General features: G+C 40.7%; 1 protein-coding gene across 1 annotated transcript in view; it reads right to left on the bottom strand.

The window, feature by feature from the left end:
* Window positions 1–92: 92 nt before the first annotated feature.
* Window positions 93–12,913, bottom strand: part of Lrrc58 (leucine rich repeat containing 58) — a 13,462-nt gene continuing 641 nt past the window's right edge. The window contains exons 2-6 of the mRNA XM_031360014.1: window positions 12,708–12,751; window positions 12,495–12,649; window positions 5,025–5,153; window positions 3,564–3,841; window positions 93–823 (exon numbers count right to left, since the gene is read on the bottom strand). Of these exons, the coding sequence (XP_031215874.1) occupies window positions 615–823; window positions 3,564–3,841; window positions 5,025–5,153; window positions 12,495–12,649; window positions 12,708–12,751 (815 nt within the window). The 3' untranslated portion in view covers window positions 93–614. The remainder of the gene's footprint in view (window positions 824–3,563; window positions 3,842–5,024; window positions 5,154–12,494; window positions 12,650–12,707; window positions 12,752–12,913) is intronic.

Here is a 12,913-nt window from a genome sequence, read left to right as displayed (position 1 = left end):
AATAAGCTTCCATAATCTTGCTAGGATTAAGGCACTATAACACATCACTGTTAGATTATATAAAGTTAATAACAATCACACAAAACAAGAGCTGGTTTAAATATTCCATTTAAAAGTTATAGTCTTTACTGTCCAGTTAGTTGGTCAGAAAGGCTTTCAACAGTCCAGGGGTAACACAAGGAGAAGGCTCATTTTATGTATGTATACTGTTTAACATAAACCAGGACAACCCTGGTAACACAACTGTGATGACCTCTTTATTCAACTCAGCTGTCCCAGGAGACACCACTTCCGGCTGATAACACACATGACTGTTCTTCAGAATGAACCATTCTGCTAGTGTTTCTTCAAAGACTTACATGAAAATTGTGACCAATCAGCTGAATTTTGAACTGCCATTCACAATAAATTACACTCAAAGAATCTAAACACAGAATTGGACTCATTACCGCTGTATGTGCAGACAGACTGCAAAACTTTTTTTTCACATCGTGGCAAGTCTTACATGGACATTCAAGATGAAAACGCTCATGTCTCCAATCAACTTCAAGACCCATTTTCTTTTTAAGTCATTTCTGCTCAGTGTTTTAATAGTTTTCAATACCCACTGCTGCTCAACCAAGAAGAACTTTCTGCATCCTGTGTGCAGCAACGCTGGCTTCATCTTCTGAGTCAGACTCACTCTGGGATGTGGAGCTGTGCGAGGCAGAGCTGCAGGGGGAGGAGCATTCTGGAGAACACAGATAGTGCATGAGGGGGAGGCGATACTTCCCACAGAAGTCCACAAACTTAATTTGTCTGACACAACAGTCAAAATAGACTCCTAGAGGGAGAAAGAATATAAGAAGTCAGTAAAATTCAAGAGCCATAGTTTTAAAGCCCCTTTCTAGCATTTTGGAGCTACATTACATATAAACTCTCTTTGGGAATCTTAAGTAGACATATGAGAGCAGTTCCTTCTAGTAGCGCAGCAGAGAGACACACTGGGAGATCTTCCAGGGGCCAATCTCACTGCTAAGAGAACATCAGGAGGGCCCGAGAGATGGCTCAACGGTAAAGGTGCTTCTGCCAAGCCTGATCCTTAGAATCTATGAGGGGAGGAGGAAAGAAAGGACTTTTGCAATCTTCCTTTGTTCACTGTGACATAATTCATTCATACTCTGAATCATTTCTTGTTTTCTACAACAAGAAAAAAGACAAGGCAATGTATCTGAAAGGAGCAAGCTGAGAAAGCACAGGACACTGTTTATTTAGCAGATTTTCTCTAGGTTACTTGGGGATTGTCAGAGATTACAGGATTTGTAAAGTGTCCTTATTCTACAAGCCCCCTCAGTTGCTAGTACTGTCCTACAGTCGGAGACTAAAAAACACTTCCTTTAGTAATAATTAAGGAAGTAACTACCTTACAAGAATTTTCAGAAAGGGAAGTAGCTGTTATATCCACTCTTGTCTTTTGGGAAACCAAGGTCACTTATAGCCCAGGCTGCCCATAAAACTCTAGCCTGGCCTTGAACTCCTTATCCTCTTGCCTCCACCTCTTCCAAGGGTTTAGGATTAATACAAATGCACCATGACTGGGAGAGCAAACCTGACAGAAACAAAATGTCACCTCACATTTATACAGGCTCAAAGTCTCCATGCTGCAAAGCTGAAGATCTCATTCAGTTCACACAAAATCAAATACACTCTGGTAGACTAAAACTGGGATTCCCTTATTTGGTTCTTAACTTAGTGCTCTTGAACTATGGTCCTTCAGTGAAGTAGAGCCACAGCTAGAGCTAAGAGGAAAGCAAAGGTTGTTGTATTGCCAGACTCTAGCTGAACCTTTAAAAATATCTTACATTTCTCTAACGTACAAAGTCCATCTCTATGGTTACAGTATAACCAAACTATATAAATTTGTGGCAGAAATTGAAAGAGGGATCTCAAACTTCACATCAAAGTTTTCCAACTACTGACTATCACACAATGGACCAAATATTCAAAAATTCATTCATTTATAAAGACAGAATGTCACTATGTAGTCCTGGCCTGCCTGGAACTCTGTGTACACCAGGCTGGTCTCCTACTCGTAGAGCTCCTCTTGCCTATGCCCCCTGAATACTGGGAATAAAGCTATGTGCCACCAGGCCTGGGTCCCCCATAGCTTTTTATAGTTTACTACTCTGAACAACTTAGAAATTAGACGCATCAATAGGCTTATAATAATCCTAGTAACCATGTTAGGTTCCTGTAATACTATCATTTGTAAACATTCAAACTCTACAAAGAGAAAGTGTCTTGTAAATGTCATTATTTTTAACTTACAGTTCAATAAGGAACCTGAGATAGTGGAAGTAGGGAAGCATGTAAAATGATTGGTTTTATTTTCTTGATTTATTGATGATATCTAAAATTTTAAACTAATAATTTTTAAGGCATTCCTAAGATAAACAGCTCTTTGGAATACTAAAAAAGTCAATTAAAAAAAAAAGTTCAGAGAAGATAATTCTTCTCTCTTTAGAGGTGTGTTTCCAGAAGAGGATGGATTCTAGGCATGGGAGATTTCAGCAGGAATCCCTGGTGTGAATGCTGCCTCTTTCAAGTCTCCACACCCTAGTTTCAACATTGCCCTGCCACCACCTGCTTCAAGACAGAGGCCCACGGAGGAAGACTTATTAGCACACTCACTGACCCAGCATGCACCTGCTGAGAAGGCAGCCAGGCCAGCTGGGAGAAGGCTCTTCTTTATACCTAGTCTTTTTATTTTGTAACAATCAGAGAAATTTAATTTGTTCCCCTTTTAGCTGTATAATATCTCAAGACAAGATTAGACTTTCCAAAAACAAATCTTACCCCAGTTTTGATATTATTATGCAACATTTTCTTAGTGCTTATACTTGTCTTCACACCAGTACCTTATTTAAAAGCAGTATGTTTCTTCAAATGCTCTAAATGTAAATCTTGAGCCATAGATTTAAAGTTCTTTTGTACACCCAGAAATGGGCAGCCACTCGGTCTCCTCTCAGACATCTTTAAGCATACCATAATGCAGTTAGGAGGTTCTCCACCTTCCTAATGCTGTGACCGTTAATACAGTTCCTCACGGCAGGGTGATCCCCAACTAGAAAATCATTTTATTTTTATTTCATAACTGTAATTTTGCTACTGTTATGAGTCATAATGTAAATATCTACTATGCAATCCCTGTGGGTGAGAAGCACTGCCCTAGTGGTACATAATACAATAGTGAGCCTTCAAATACACATGGAAGATAGCCGAACATTTTAAAACTGTTTTTAAAAATTAAGATTATTTCTTTATATTTCCTTTCATTTTACCATCTTAATTTTATCAAAATGTTCCAAGACAAAATGAAATTCCCAGGGTGAAGTTCCTTGTGTTTAAAGGTAAAATTAGTGTGAAAACAATTTTTAAGGAGGGAGGAGGCTGAGGAGACACAGCATCTTACTTTCTATTCACTGCCTTTACGTGAAAGAAGCCTTAGCTAATTAAAAAAAACACAACCTCAAAATTTAAAAACAGCTAAGTGAGTGAAAAAGGCCAACCCCAGATCAACTTACCACCGCACTTTGGGTTTGGACAATTGCTGGCTGAACCCAAGTATCTAAGAAGATTCCCAGGAAGATCATAGGGAGTGTAAGAAATACTTCGGATCTTAATGGTTCTTGCAGCTAATTCCAGAAGAGTTGGAGGGTCATATGTTAAGTCTCTAACAAAACGAACAACCAATGGGTTTCCTCGTAAACTCAACTCTTCCAGGTGAACAAGGTTAAGGATCTCTCGAGGCAGGTATGTCAGCAAGTTATTGTGCAGGCTGAGGGATCGAAGTGAATGCAACCTAGAGTGAATGCCAAGCAGAAACCAAGCCCATGGATGAGTAACATAGTAGAAAGTTATACTTACATACACTTCTATATGTACAAACATGTCAGTGTGTGTATACAGCGTCTGAGCTTCCCATGTGAATTAACAATTAACATTAAGGTCAATAAATGAAAAATTAAGTATCTAAAACCAGCTCAGACTATTCCTCTGGGATCTTAAAAGTACTGGAAATATTTATGAAGTATTCTGTGTCCTAGTAAAGATAAACAATAGATTTAAAGACACTAGAGGACACATCATATCACTTATACATACAATAAAAAAGACTTTACATATTCTATGAATAATGATCCTTTTAATTACAAAGCCACAAAAGGACAGGAATGCTTAAGATCAAATATAAATTGTCAAGTTCCACAAGACCCAAGGAAAGCTATGCCAAATTACTACTCTTATTTTTGTGAACTCGTTCCCCCTCTCCTTCTCCCCCGCCCCCCTCCAGTAAGAAGAACACTGAATGGTTGGGCCAATCAGTAAAGAAGCCTGTGCCTTTCAGGCACAAAAGAACTCAAGTTTAATTGTGAAAATGGCAGTCAAAAAATTAAAAGTCAGGTGTGGTAAAAAAAAATCAATGTTAGGTGAGGTTCACACCTGTAACCCCAGCACCAAGGAGGCAGTCCCCGAGGCTTTCTGGCCTGCCAGCCTAGCCTACTGGTAAATTCCAAGCCAACGAGATACCTCCTCCCCCATCTCAAAGGAACAAATAGAACCCAGGTCATTATTGGGCCTCCACGTGCAAGTGAACATGAGCATGCATACTTGTACATACCTATAAGCACGCATATGCATGAGTACATGCGCGCCACACACACACACACACACACACACACACACACACACACACACACACACACACGGCTAAGCAAATACTTTGAAGAATAAACCAGAGCATTTAAAAGTAAAACTGAAAACAATTCAGCTCATAACAAACTGCAGGACTATTAATTACAACTTTTTTTGAGACTACCTATTTTTCTTTTCCATTTAAATTGAGGCCTTACTGTGTAGTCCAAGTTGGTCTTGAGCTTAAGGTTTTCCTGTTTCACTTCCCTAGTGCTGAGATTACTGGCATATTCTTAACTCCTCTCAGTAGTTCCTCACCACAGATGTCTGTGCCTATGGCCGAGAATACTCACTGTGAGAGCTGAGGAGGCACACTTTGGATCTTGTTGTCACACAACACCAAGTAATTCAGGGAAGGCAGATTGGCTAATTCTGGTGGGATTTCTTTAATGAAGTTTCCTCCAAGGTATAAACATTCTAAACTGCAAAAGCAAATTTAAAGAAAGTGAATAAATATAAGTTGGTCAAGATACTCCACTATCTCTCCTATGATAGAATACATCTACTCACTCACCAAATGTCTTACTCAGGATTTGCTATGTGTCGGGCAGTGTCCAGAAAAAAAGAATGTAATCCCCAGAGATCTTATACCATATCTTGCCAGATAAGACACTGCATGATTAACTACCAAACAAGGGGGACAATTCAAGCACACTGAAAAAGAGTAGGCAGGGTCATAGCAGCTGCCCCAGAGTACCGTAAATTCAGCTTGGCTATGAACCTAGCCCTTCAGATGGAGAGAAAAAGAAAAATTTCTGGGTAGAGAAGGGGGCTTTAAAGATTCTATGGGCATACCTGTAAATAGAAGAGTTTTCCTGAAGCCCCCAGACAAGGCTGGAGTCACCAGGTTACAGGCACCCTGAGAGTCCATACTGGCATGCTTATGCCTGACACATTCACAAACTGGCAACATGAAAAAGTCCTGCTCACTCTCCTCAAAGGGCAGAAAGTCTTAAGCAAGTTTCTGTATTTTCTTTGTTCTACTATAGTAAGTACATTCCTCAGAGGCAACCTGAATAAATTATGTAAACCAGCCCATACCTCGATGTTTCTAGGTAATCCTGTTCACACATAATATAACACTGTTCCCTGATGACTGAAGCAAGGCTGCTTCTGAAAGATGTCTTCAGGGAGGTGGTAGTCAGTTCTGATAATATAATAAAAATAAAATACACACAGGGTGTATTTGGAACGTTTCCACTATCACTTTTGGTTTTGTTATTATACTCAGAACTATCATTCTTTTAAGAAGATTTTCAAACAAAACACAAGTATAATAAAACAACAGCTTTAAAAGAAGGCTACTACACTAGTATCCAACAATAGGAATTATCTCATGGGCATTTTTTGCATGTGTATGTGTGCGTATGTGCATGTGTGTGGAAGCCAGGTTGGATGTGAGTGGCCGCCTCAGTTGTCATCTACTTTACACAGGAGGTAGTCTCCCTCCCCTTTGGTGATGCTATCTCCACCTCGAACCATACCCCTTGCCAACAGTTTAATTTTTTTGATGGTGTGAAAAAGGTACCAATCTGTACTTTCTATCTATAGATCTGCGGTTTGCTAAATAGTGAAATTTAGTAGTACCATCCTTCTGTTGTTCTTGGTCATTTGTACATCCTCAAAGCATTCCGTGTCCATAGCATTTGCTGGTTTTCTCATGGGTTAGACAATTTCCATTACTTTGTTGAAAGCTATGCTGTTAAGTATGTGTTCTGCATAGCTTTGTTTCTTTGTGGCCTACTTTTGTTTGTTTTTATATGTATTACAAGTATTCAAGTTGACTTTGTAGAAGAAGCAACTCAGAAGCTTTTCAGTTTGTCATTTGCCTTCTTTCTGGATGCTTGTCTCCTATATAACATTCCCTTCAGGTATACAAAAGCTACACTGCAGACATTCAAGCTTCTGACTCCTAAAACTTCCTGTTAGAGTGTTACATTTCTTTGTTCCTTTAAATCATTGCTTTTAAATCCACTTGCCCCAATTATCAATACCCTTCCAGCTTTTGTTGCTGCTGTTAGTGTTTGTGCTGTTCAATTCTACCACTTACTGGCACGGAGCTGTTCCGGTCTCTGTAATGCTCCTATGTGTTCAGACTATGAACACTCAGTTCCCAGCTGGTGGAAGTGGGTCACTAGTGGCAGACCGCTGAAGGTAATACTCAGTCCCTGGTTCGTGCCATCTACCATGTAATAACTACCCTCTGCCACACGTTCCTCCTTGAACTAAGCCGCTTCCCCTGCCTTCCCACCCCAAGAACTGAGTCAGTTCTTTCCTCAAGTTACTTTAGTCAGGGCAACTACTAAGTAATCAACAGGCAGGTAGGGATAGAGAGTAGATAAGCTCCCAGGAGATCGGGGAGCACAGCAAGGCAGGACCCCAGGGCTGGGTACCACCTTCAAAGGCCCATTCAGGTTTTGAATGGGGCAATGCAAGATTTCATCATGATACTCAGAATGGGCTGCAACCTAAAAGTTACAAAATATTTATTTCTAAAATTTTGCATGTAATATTTCTGGGCCACAGTTGATTGTGAGTAATTGAAACCCAGTAAAGACATACCATAAGTCGGTGTGGGAGACAACTGTATATTTTTTCTAAGAATTTTAACTGATATTCATAAATGTCCATTTTAAAACTTTTCTTGCTGCTTCACTGAAAAGTTCCTTCGTTGCCTTCTGAGTTAGGAAACACATTTCAAGTCCTTTACTGGTAGCTAACCATAACAGATATTTCCTCAGATATAATTACTCCCATTTATTAAATTTCATCTGCCTTTTATAAGCTCACCTTCATTATTTGCTATGTGGTGACTTTAACAATATATTAATGGTATATTTTCTATTTTTGATTATGTAAAGCTTTTCAAGTAGTGCCCACTATCCCCTTTAACCACAGTTATACACAGAAAATGCTTTTTGCTTCTTCAGCTTAATACGTATATTGAATATAATTAAAGATACATATAATATGCTCCATATCATAGGTGTAGTCAAAGAAAATGGGATTAAAGTGAAAAAGGAATGTACACATGAGAAAACACAAACACACACACACACACACACACACACACACACACGCACGCACACACAAATAGCCTTCTTAAAGCAACATCCCTATATTAAGTTTTCTCTTCAAATGCTGTCTCCTTAAACAAGATTCAAAAGTAGTTACAAAAAGAGAAGGATTTACTTCAGTTTATACTTGCAGTAACAGTCTATCCTGAAGGAAGTCAGAGCAAGAATTTGGAGACAGGAATTGAAGTAGAAGTCTTGGAGGAATATTGTTTACTGGCTTGTTCCTTGTCCCGGCTGGCTCTGCGCCGCCACCCTACCCACCTTTCAGTAAGCTGGTATTCTGACATTTATTAAAATGATGCTATGGGTTAGAAGAATCAGAAAAGAACCAATTCAGCTTGCTCTCTTAAGCGACCAAGGGCAACCAACCAGCCCCAGAGGTGGCATTACCCACAGTGAGTTGGGCCCTCCCACATCAATCATCGATTAAGAAAATAGAGGACAGGATAGTCTTGTGAGAACATTTTCTCAATTGAGATTCCCTCTTTCCAAATGATTCTATCTGTGCCAAGTTGCAATAAAACTGACCAGCAGAATACCCCAACATACCAAGAAATAAATAGGTCATCAAGAATGGTTTACTTTTGAGTTGTGGTCAATTAGGTGGGTCCCAGAGATCTCTAAATATTACAGGCTATTGTCAGTGCTTTTGATTATATACATATATATATCTGAATCATAAAACAGGAGAAATCAAATGGGTACTGACCAGGAAGCTTCATCTCTACCAGCTGGCTAGAAGGTGCTATGTACGGATAGCAGAGAAAAGTAATCTCAGCCAGTGGTAAACCTTCAAGCTACAGCAAATGGTCTGAGCTTAAATCTGCCCGCAGATGCAATAGTGGCATGGATGCTACGTTCTGACTGGATTTAAGGCCGCTCCCATAAAATGCAACCCATATTTGCCATTGCTAATGGAGCAGAAAAATCTGTGGGTATGTCATAGGCATTAGGGGAAAACTAATATTACTCTAGTAAATGGAGTAGTATTAAAAGGACTCCTAGTGACTTACTGCTTACAGTAAGTTCATCTCGCAATCATAATCAGAGCCTACTTCTTCTTGAAGTAAATAGCAATTAATACTGAGACCCACAACTAGTTGATATTTGGAGAATAAAAGACCAAGGAGTGTGAAGCCCTATTTGGATATCCATTTCACATGCATAGCTCCAAGGCTAGGAAACGTGCGGTAAGAGGGGTAGAAAGACTCTCAAGAGCTAGAGGTGGGAAATAACTTCAAGGAAGCAGTATTTTCTAGACGGAAGAGGATCACTGCACATATGAGTTCCCAGCAATTGTGACAGCATGTACAAGACCTTTCTTTGCAAGCTCAATCCACATAAAATCCAAGCATGGAGTAGAGGAGGCGGATTCAAAGTCCCACCATTAACTGAGTTATTACTTAGGCATTTGATAGCTGCTGGGGTGGGGAGAGTCAGTTTTCTTTAATGGTGTAACCCCCAGTAGGTTAACCATACTCAAGAGCAGGCCTAACAACCAAGCGTAGCCAGGCAACACAAATACTGAATTTGGTGGGTTTAAAAGAAAAAACAAAATGAGAGAGAACTTGGAAGTTGGGTGGGTACAGAAGTAGGAATGGACCTGGGAGGGAGGAAGGGGGACCATTATCAAAAAACATTGTATGAAATTAAAGGAAGTCAACTCACAAATCTAATATATGAATGTAAACGGGGAAGGAATTTTTCCTTAATTTTTGGCACATTCTTCTACTTATCTTGCTGAGTTACGCCTTTCCTAGGCCACCCACTGCAGTCTAACGTTAACATCCCAGGAGTTAATCTTCAGCTTTTGTCATAATCCTTATATCTTTATATTTGATAACCACATTAAAAAGACACCAAGAAAAGGTCACCAAAAAAGACATTGACAGGTGGGGTGGGGAGGAAGATGGGAAAAGGATTCATGAAACTCACTTGGCTCAGCTTTAGTCTCCAAATATCATCCTGGATGCCATACAACCAATTTACTCAACCTTTGCTGCTCAGGGAGTAATAAACTGGTCTCTTACTCAATTAGTTTCTGAACTGAGAGGGATAAAACCTAAGTTCATTAGAAGAAATGTCAAAGTGTGAACTACTTCTACCTTTCAGCACTGTAAAACAAAAATAAGCTTGCCTACACAAAACATACATTTATTTGCTGATAAATTCTATACAAACAGAATTTATATTCATAATGTCTTGACTTCAAGGGAATGAAGCCAATCATAAAAGTAAACATGAGTTCCAGCACCCATTTACTTGTTATTTTTTTAAAGTCTTTTTTTTTTTTTTTTTTAAATTTAAAATCTTGCCACTAAGGGAAGGGAAGGATCAATAAGCAGAGTACAAGGACTTCATCTGAGACCTCCAGGAGTCCTGGAGAGGCCAGTGGCACATGCAACCAAGGCTTGTTATTCTTCCCTGGTTTGACAAGGGGATATGTCAAGTTCTGTGGCCCATATATGCTGTGTAATTTTTAAAAACTGTTCTTCTTAACTGTTCTTTACAAGGACAGAATCATCTTCATGTGCCAAAATACTCGACTTGGCTCAAGCAGTGGCTCTTGCCTGGCATGTGGAAGGCCATGCAGTCCACCCTAAGCACCAGGAAGGAGAGGAGGAGCAGAGCTGCACACTACAGTACACAGTACTTACTGGCCAGGGTGGAGAAGTCACCCAGACTCTGCAAGAACATGTTGTTCAAGAGGGTTCAAGTGACTGTAACATCATTTCTCCATTTCCCACCTTAATTAATGAACAATTTCAGAATGGTTAGTAGTCTGTGAGAACTAAATCTCTGAAACCTTTTGTGGCCATGATCTGGCCTCAAGCAACTCATTCACACAGAATCTCAGCTTCCTCACCCTTGAAAAGAAGGAAATGAACTAGGTCATGGTCAGAGCTGCTTCTTTCTTTAGAAGTACAATTCTGCAATGAGCCTTTTGGCCCACATCCAAGTAGAGTTCATTATCTAAATCTTTGCTGATTCCTATTAGTAGAGAAACAAAGCACAGGCCTGAACAACAACAAAAAAATCATGATGCAAAAACTCTAATACTGTATCAAGTCAAAGACATAGTGACTAACAGCCTTGTGTAGCTGTTGTCAGTACAGAAATCAGGTCAACCAGGTATAAATGGCCTGACCCAATCCTCTGAATATGCTCCAACACAGAAGCCTAGACACTCAAGTCCTAACCCTAGCTGGCCACCGTGGAACTTGGATTTGGCATCAGAGACCCCAGAATTGAAATCCAGCTCTACTACTTAATAGGCTTGTAATCTTGAGACCTCATTTCTCTGAACTCGTTTTTTCCTCTAAAAATGGAGAGTGCCCCATCTCAGAATCACTGACAAAGTTAGCATACCTAAGATAGGGGCTTACCACACTGCATATTTTTAAGTTTTTAAGTGGAACTTTGCCTACTTCTTTTTCCATGTGATGGAGACAATACTCTCCCTGGGCTCCTCTTAATATACTGGATTGGAATGAAAAATTACATGTTAAAATTAAGAGGAACCAAAGCCTGCCCAATGATCATAAATCTCCCCTTAACTGTCCTATGTCCTACCTTTTCCTAGCACTCCGATTGAAGGTTACCATCATTTCTAGTCTACTACAATGGCCTCCTAACCAGCCTTAAAATCCCTTCACCTTCATTCAGCCTCTCACCACTTCATGTGCACTCAGAATACAACCCACTTCTATGGAAGCCTTCAAGATGTGGCGCCCTGAGTGGCCCCGATTTTTATCTGCCACTTTCTAGGGCAACCCTTCTCTTTCAGCAGTTTGGTAATTGTCCTTGCTCCTGGACTTTCGCATACACTCTTCTTTTTACTTGGATTGGTTCCAATGGCTCCTACTCTAATCTTCACTGTTACTTCCTGCAGAAGGCTGACTCCAATGGCACTTACTCAAGGACCAAAATAGGTCAGATCCGTTATTCTGTCTCAGGGTACTGCCCCAGAACTTAGGAAAATGCTGGACACATCAAGTACTCTGTAAACATCTATGAGGAGCAAATCAAAGGACACTGTGTCCAGATGCCTCGTTTGGCAAACAGGAAGTGCTAAGTGACCAGCGGAAGGGTGAAATGTGAAGAAAAGGTCTCACCCCCAGGTCAATGTTTTCCCTGTTAATTAAGCCACATTCTTTTATCTTGGCTAATCCAATTAAAGGAGCTGAAAATATTTAACAAGAGGAAGATACTTTCTGGTTGTTTTGCTTCAACTCCCCTGCAGGGCACCTTATTATCCTTTCTGTACCTCCTCACTCCAGAACATTGAGCTCCACTACTGCGCTCCTAACAGAGGTAGACAGTTCATGGAAGGAAGGACTAACATTCAATAACACAGACACAAAGGTGGGGTGCGTGACATACAGAGGAAGTACAGTTTGGCTCTAATTGTCCTGGGAACAGTTAAAAAAAAAAGCAATCACAGAAAAGACTCCTAAGATAAAATTTTGAAATGTGACCAGTTCCTCGGGGTCAAAGGAAGCGCAGTGTGAAGAGGTTTAGCACCCAACCCTACCCAATACGATTTAATGAACGACAAGTTGCCTTTCTATAGAGGGGGAGTGCGAGGCTCACTAACTCCACAAATAGTACTTTGGGTATCGCTTTTAAGAGGGAGGGAACTGGAAACAGACTAAAAACCAAGGAAGTAGAAGTAGGTCAAAGCACCTCCTAGGCCACGTTAAATGCCACTCTGATGCAAACGCATGGACAGTCACGGAAGACTTGCCAGTAAGAAATCGCCAACCTCTGCTCCTGGGTGCCCATTTGGCTTCCTCTCTAGACTCAAGAACTAAGGCAGAGTCCGCCTTAGTGGAGCCTGTCTTTTAGCCCCAGATGTGGGAGGTAGGGGCAGGCGATCTCTGTGAGCTCCAGGCTAGCCTGGTCCACACACTGAATTCCAGAGTGCATCGGGGGCGCGGGGGCTGGGGGAGGGTGGGGTGCCGAAGACCTGCGCAGTCCAAACCCAACCCCAAAAGCTACCTACCACCCAATCAACCTTAGTCAGACGCTTCCAATGGGGATGGCACGCCAGACACCACCTTTACCCCCCCCCTCCAACCCGGTGCCACGGAGCTCCGGCCACC

The sequence above is a fragment of the Mastomys coucha genome, unplaced genomic scaffold (assembly GCF_008632895.1).
Source record: "Mastomys coucha isolate ucsf_1 unplaced genomic scaffold, UCSF_Mcou_1 pScaffold12, whole genome shotgun sequence".
NCBI classification, from domain to species: Eukaryota; Metazoa; Chordata; class Mammalia; order Rodentia; family Muridae; genus Mastomys; species Mastomys coucha.
The sequence above is the reverse complement of the archived record's forward strand: the minus strand, read 5'-3'. Positions and strand labels throughout refer to the sequence as shown.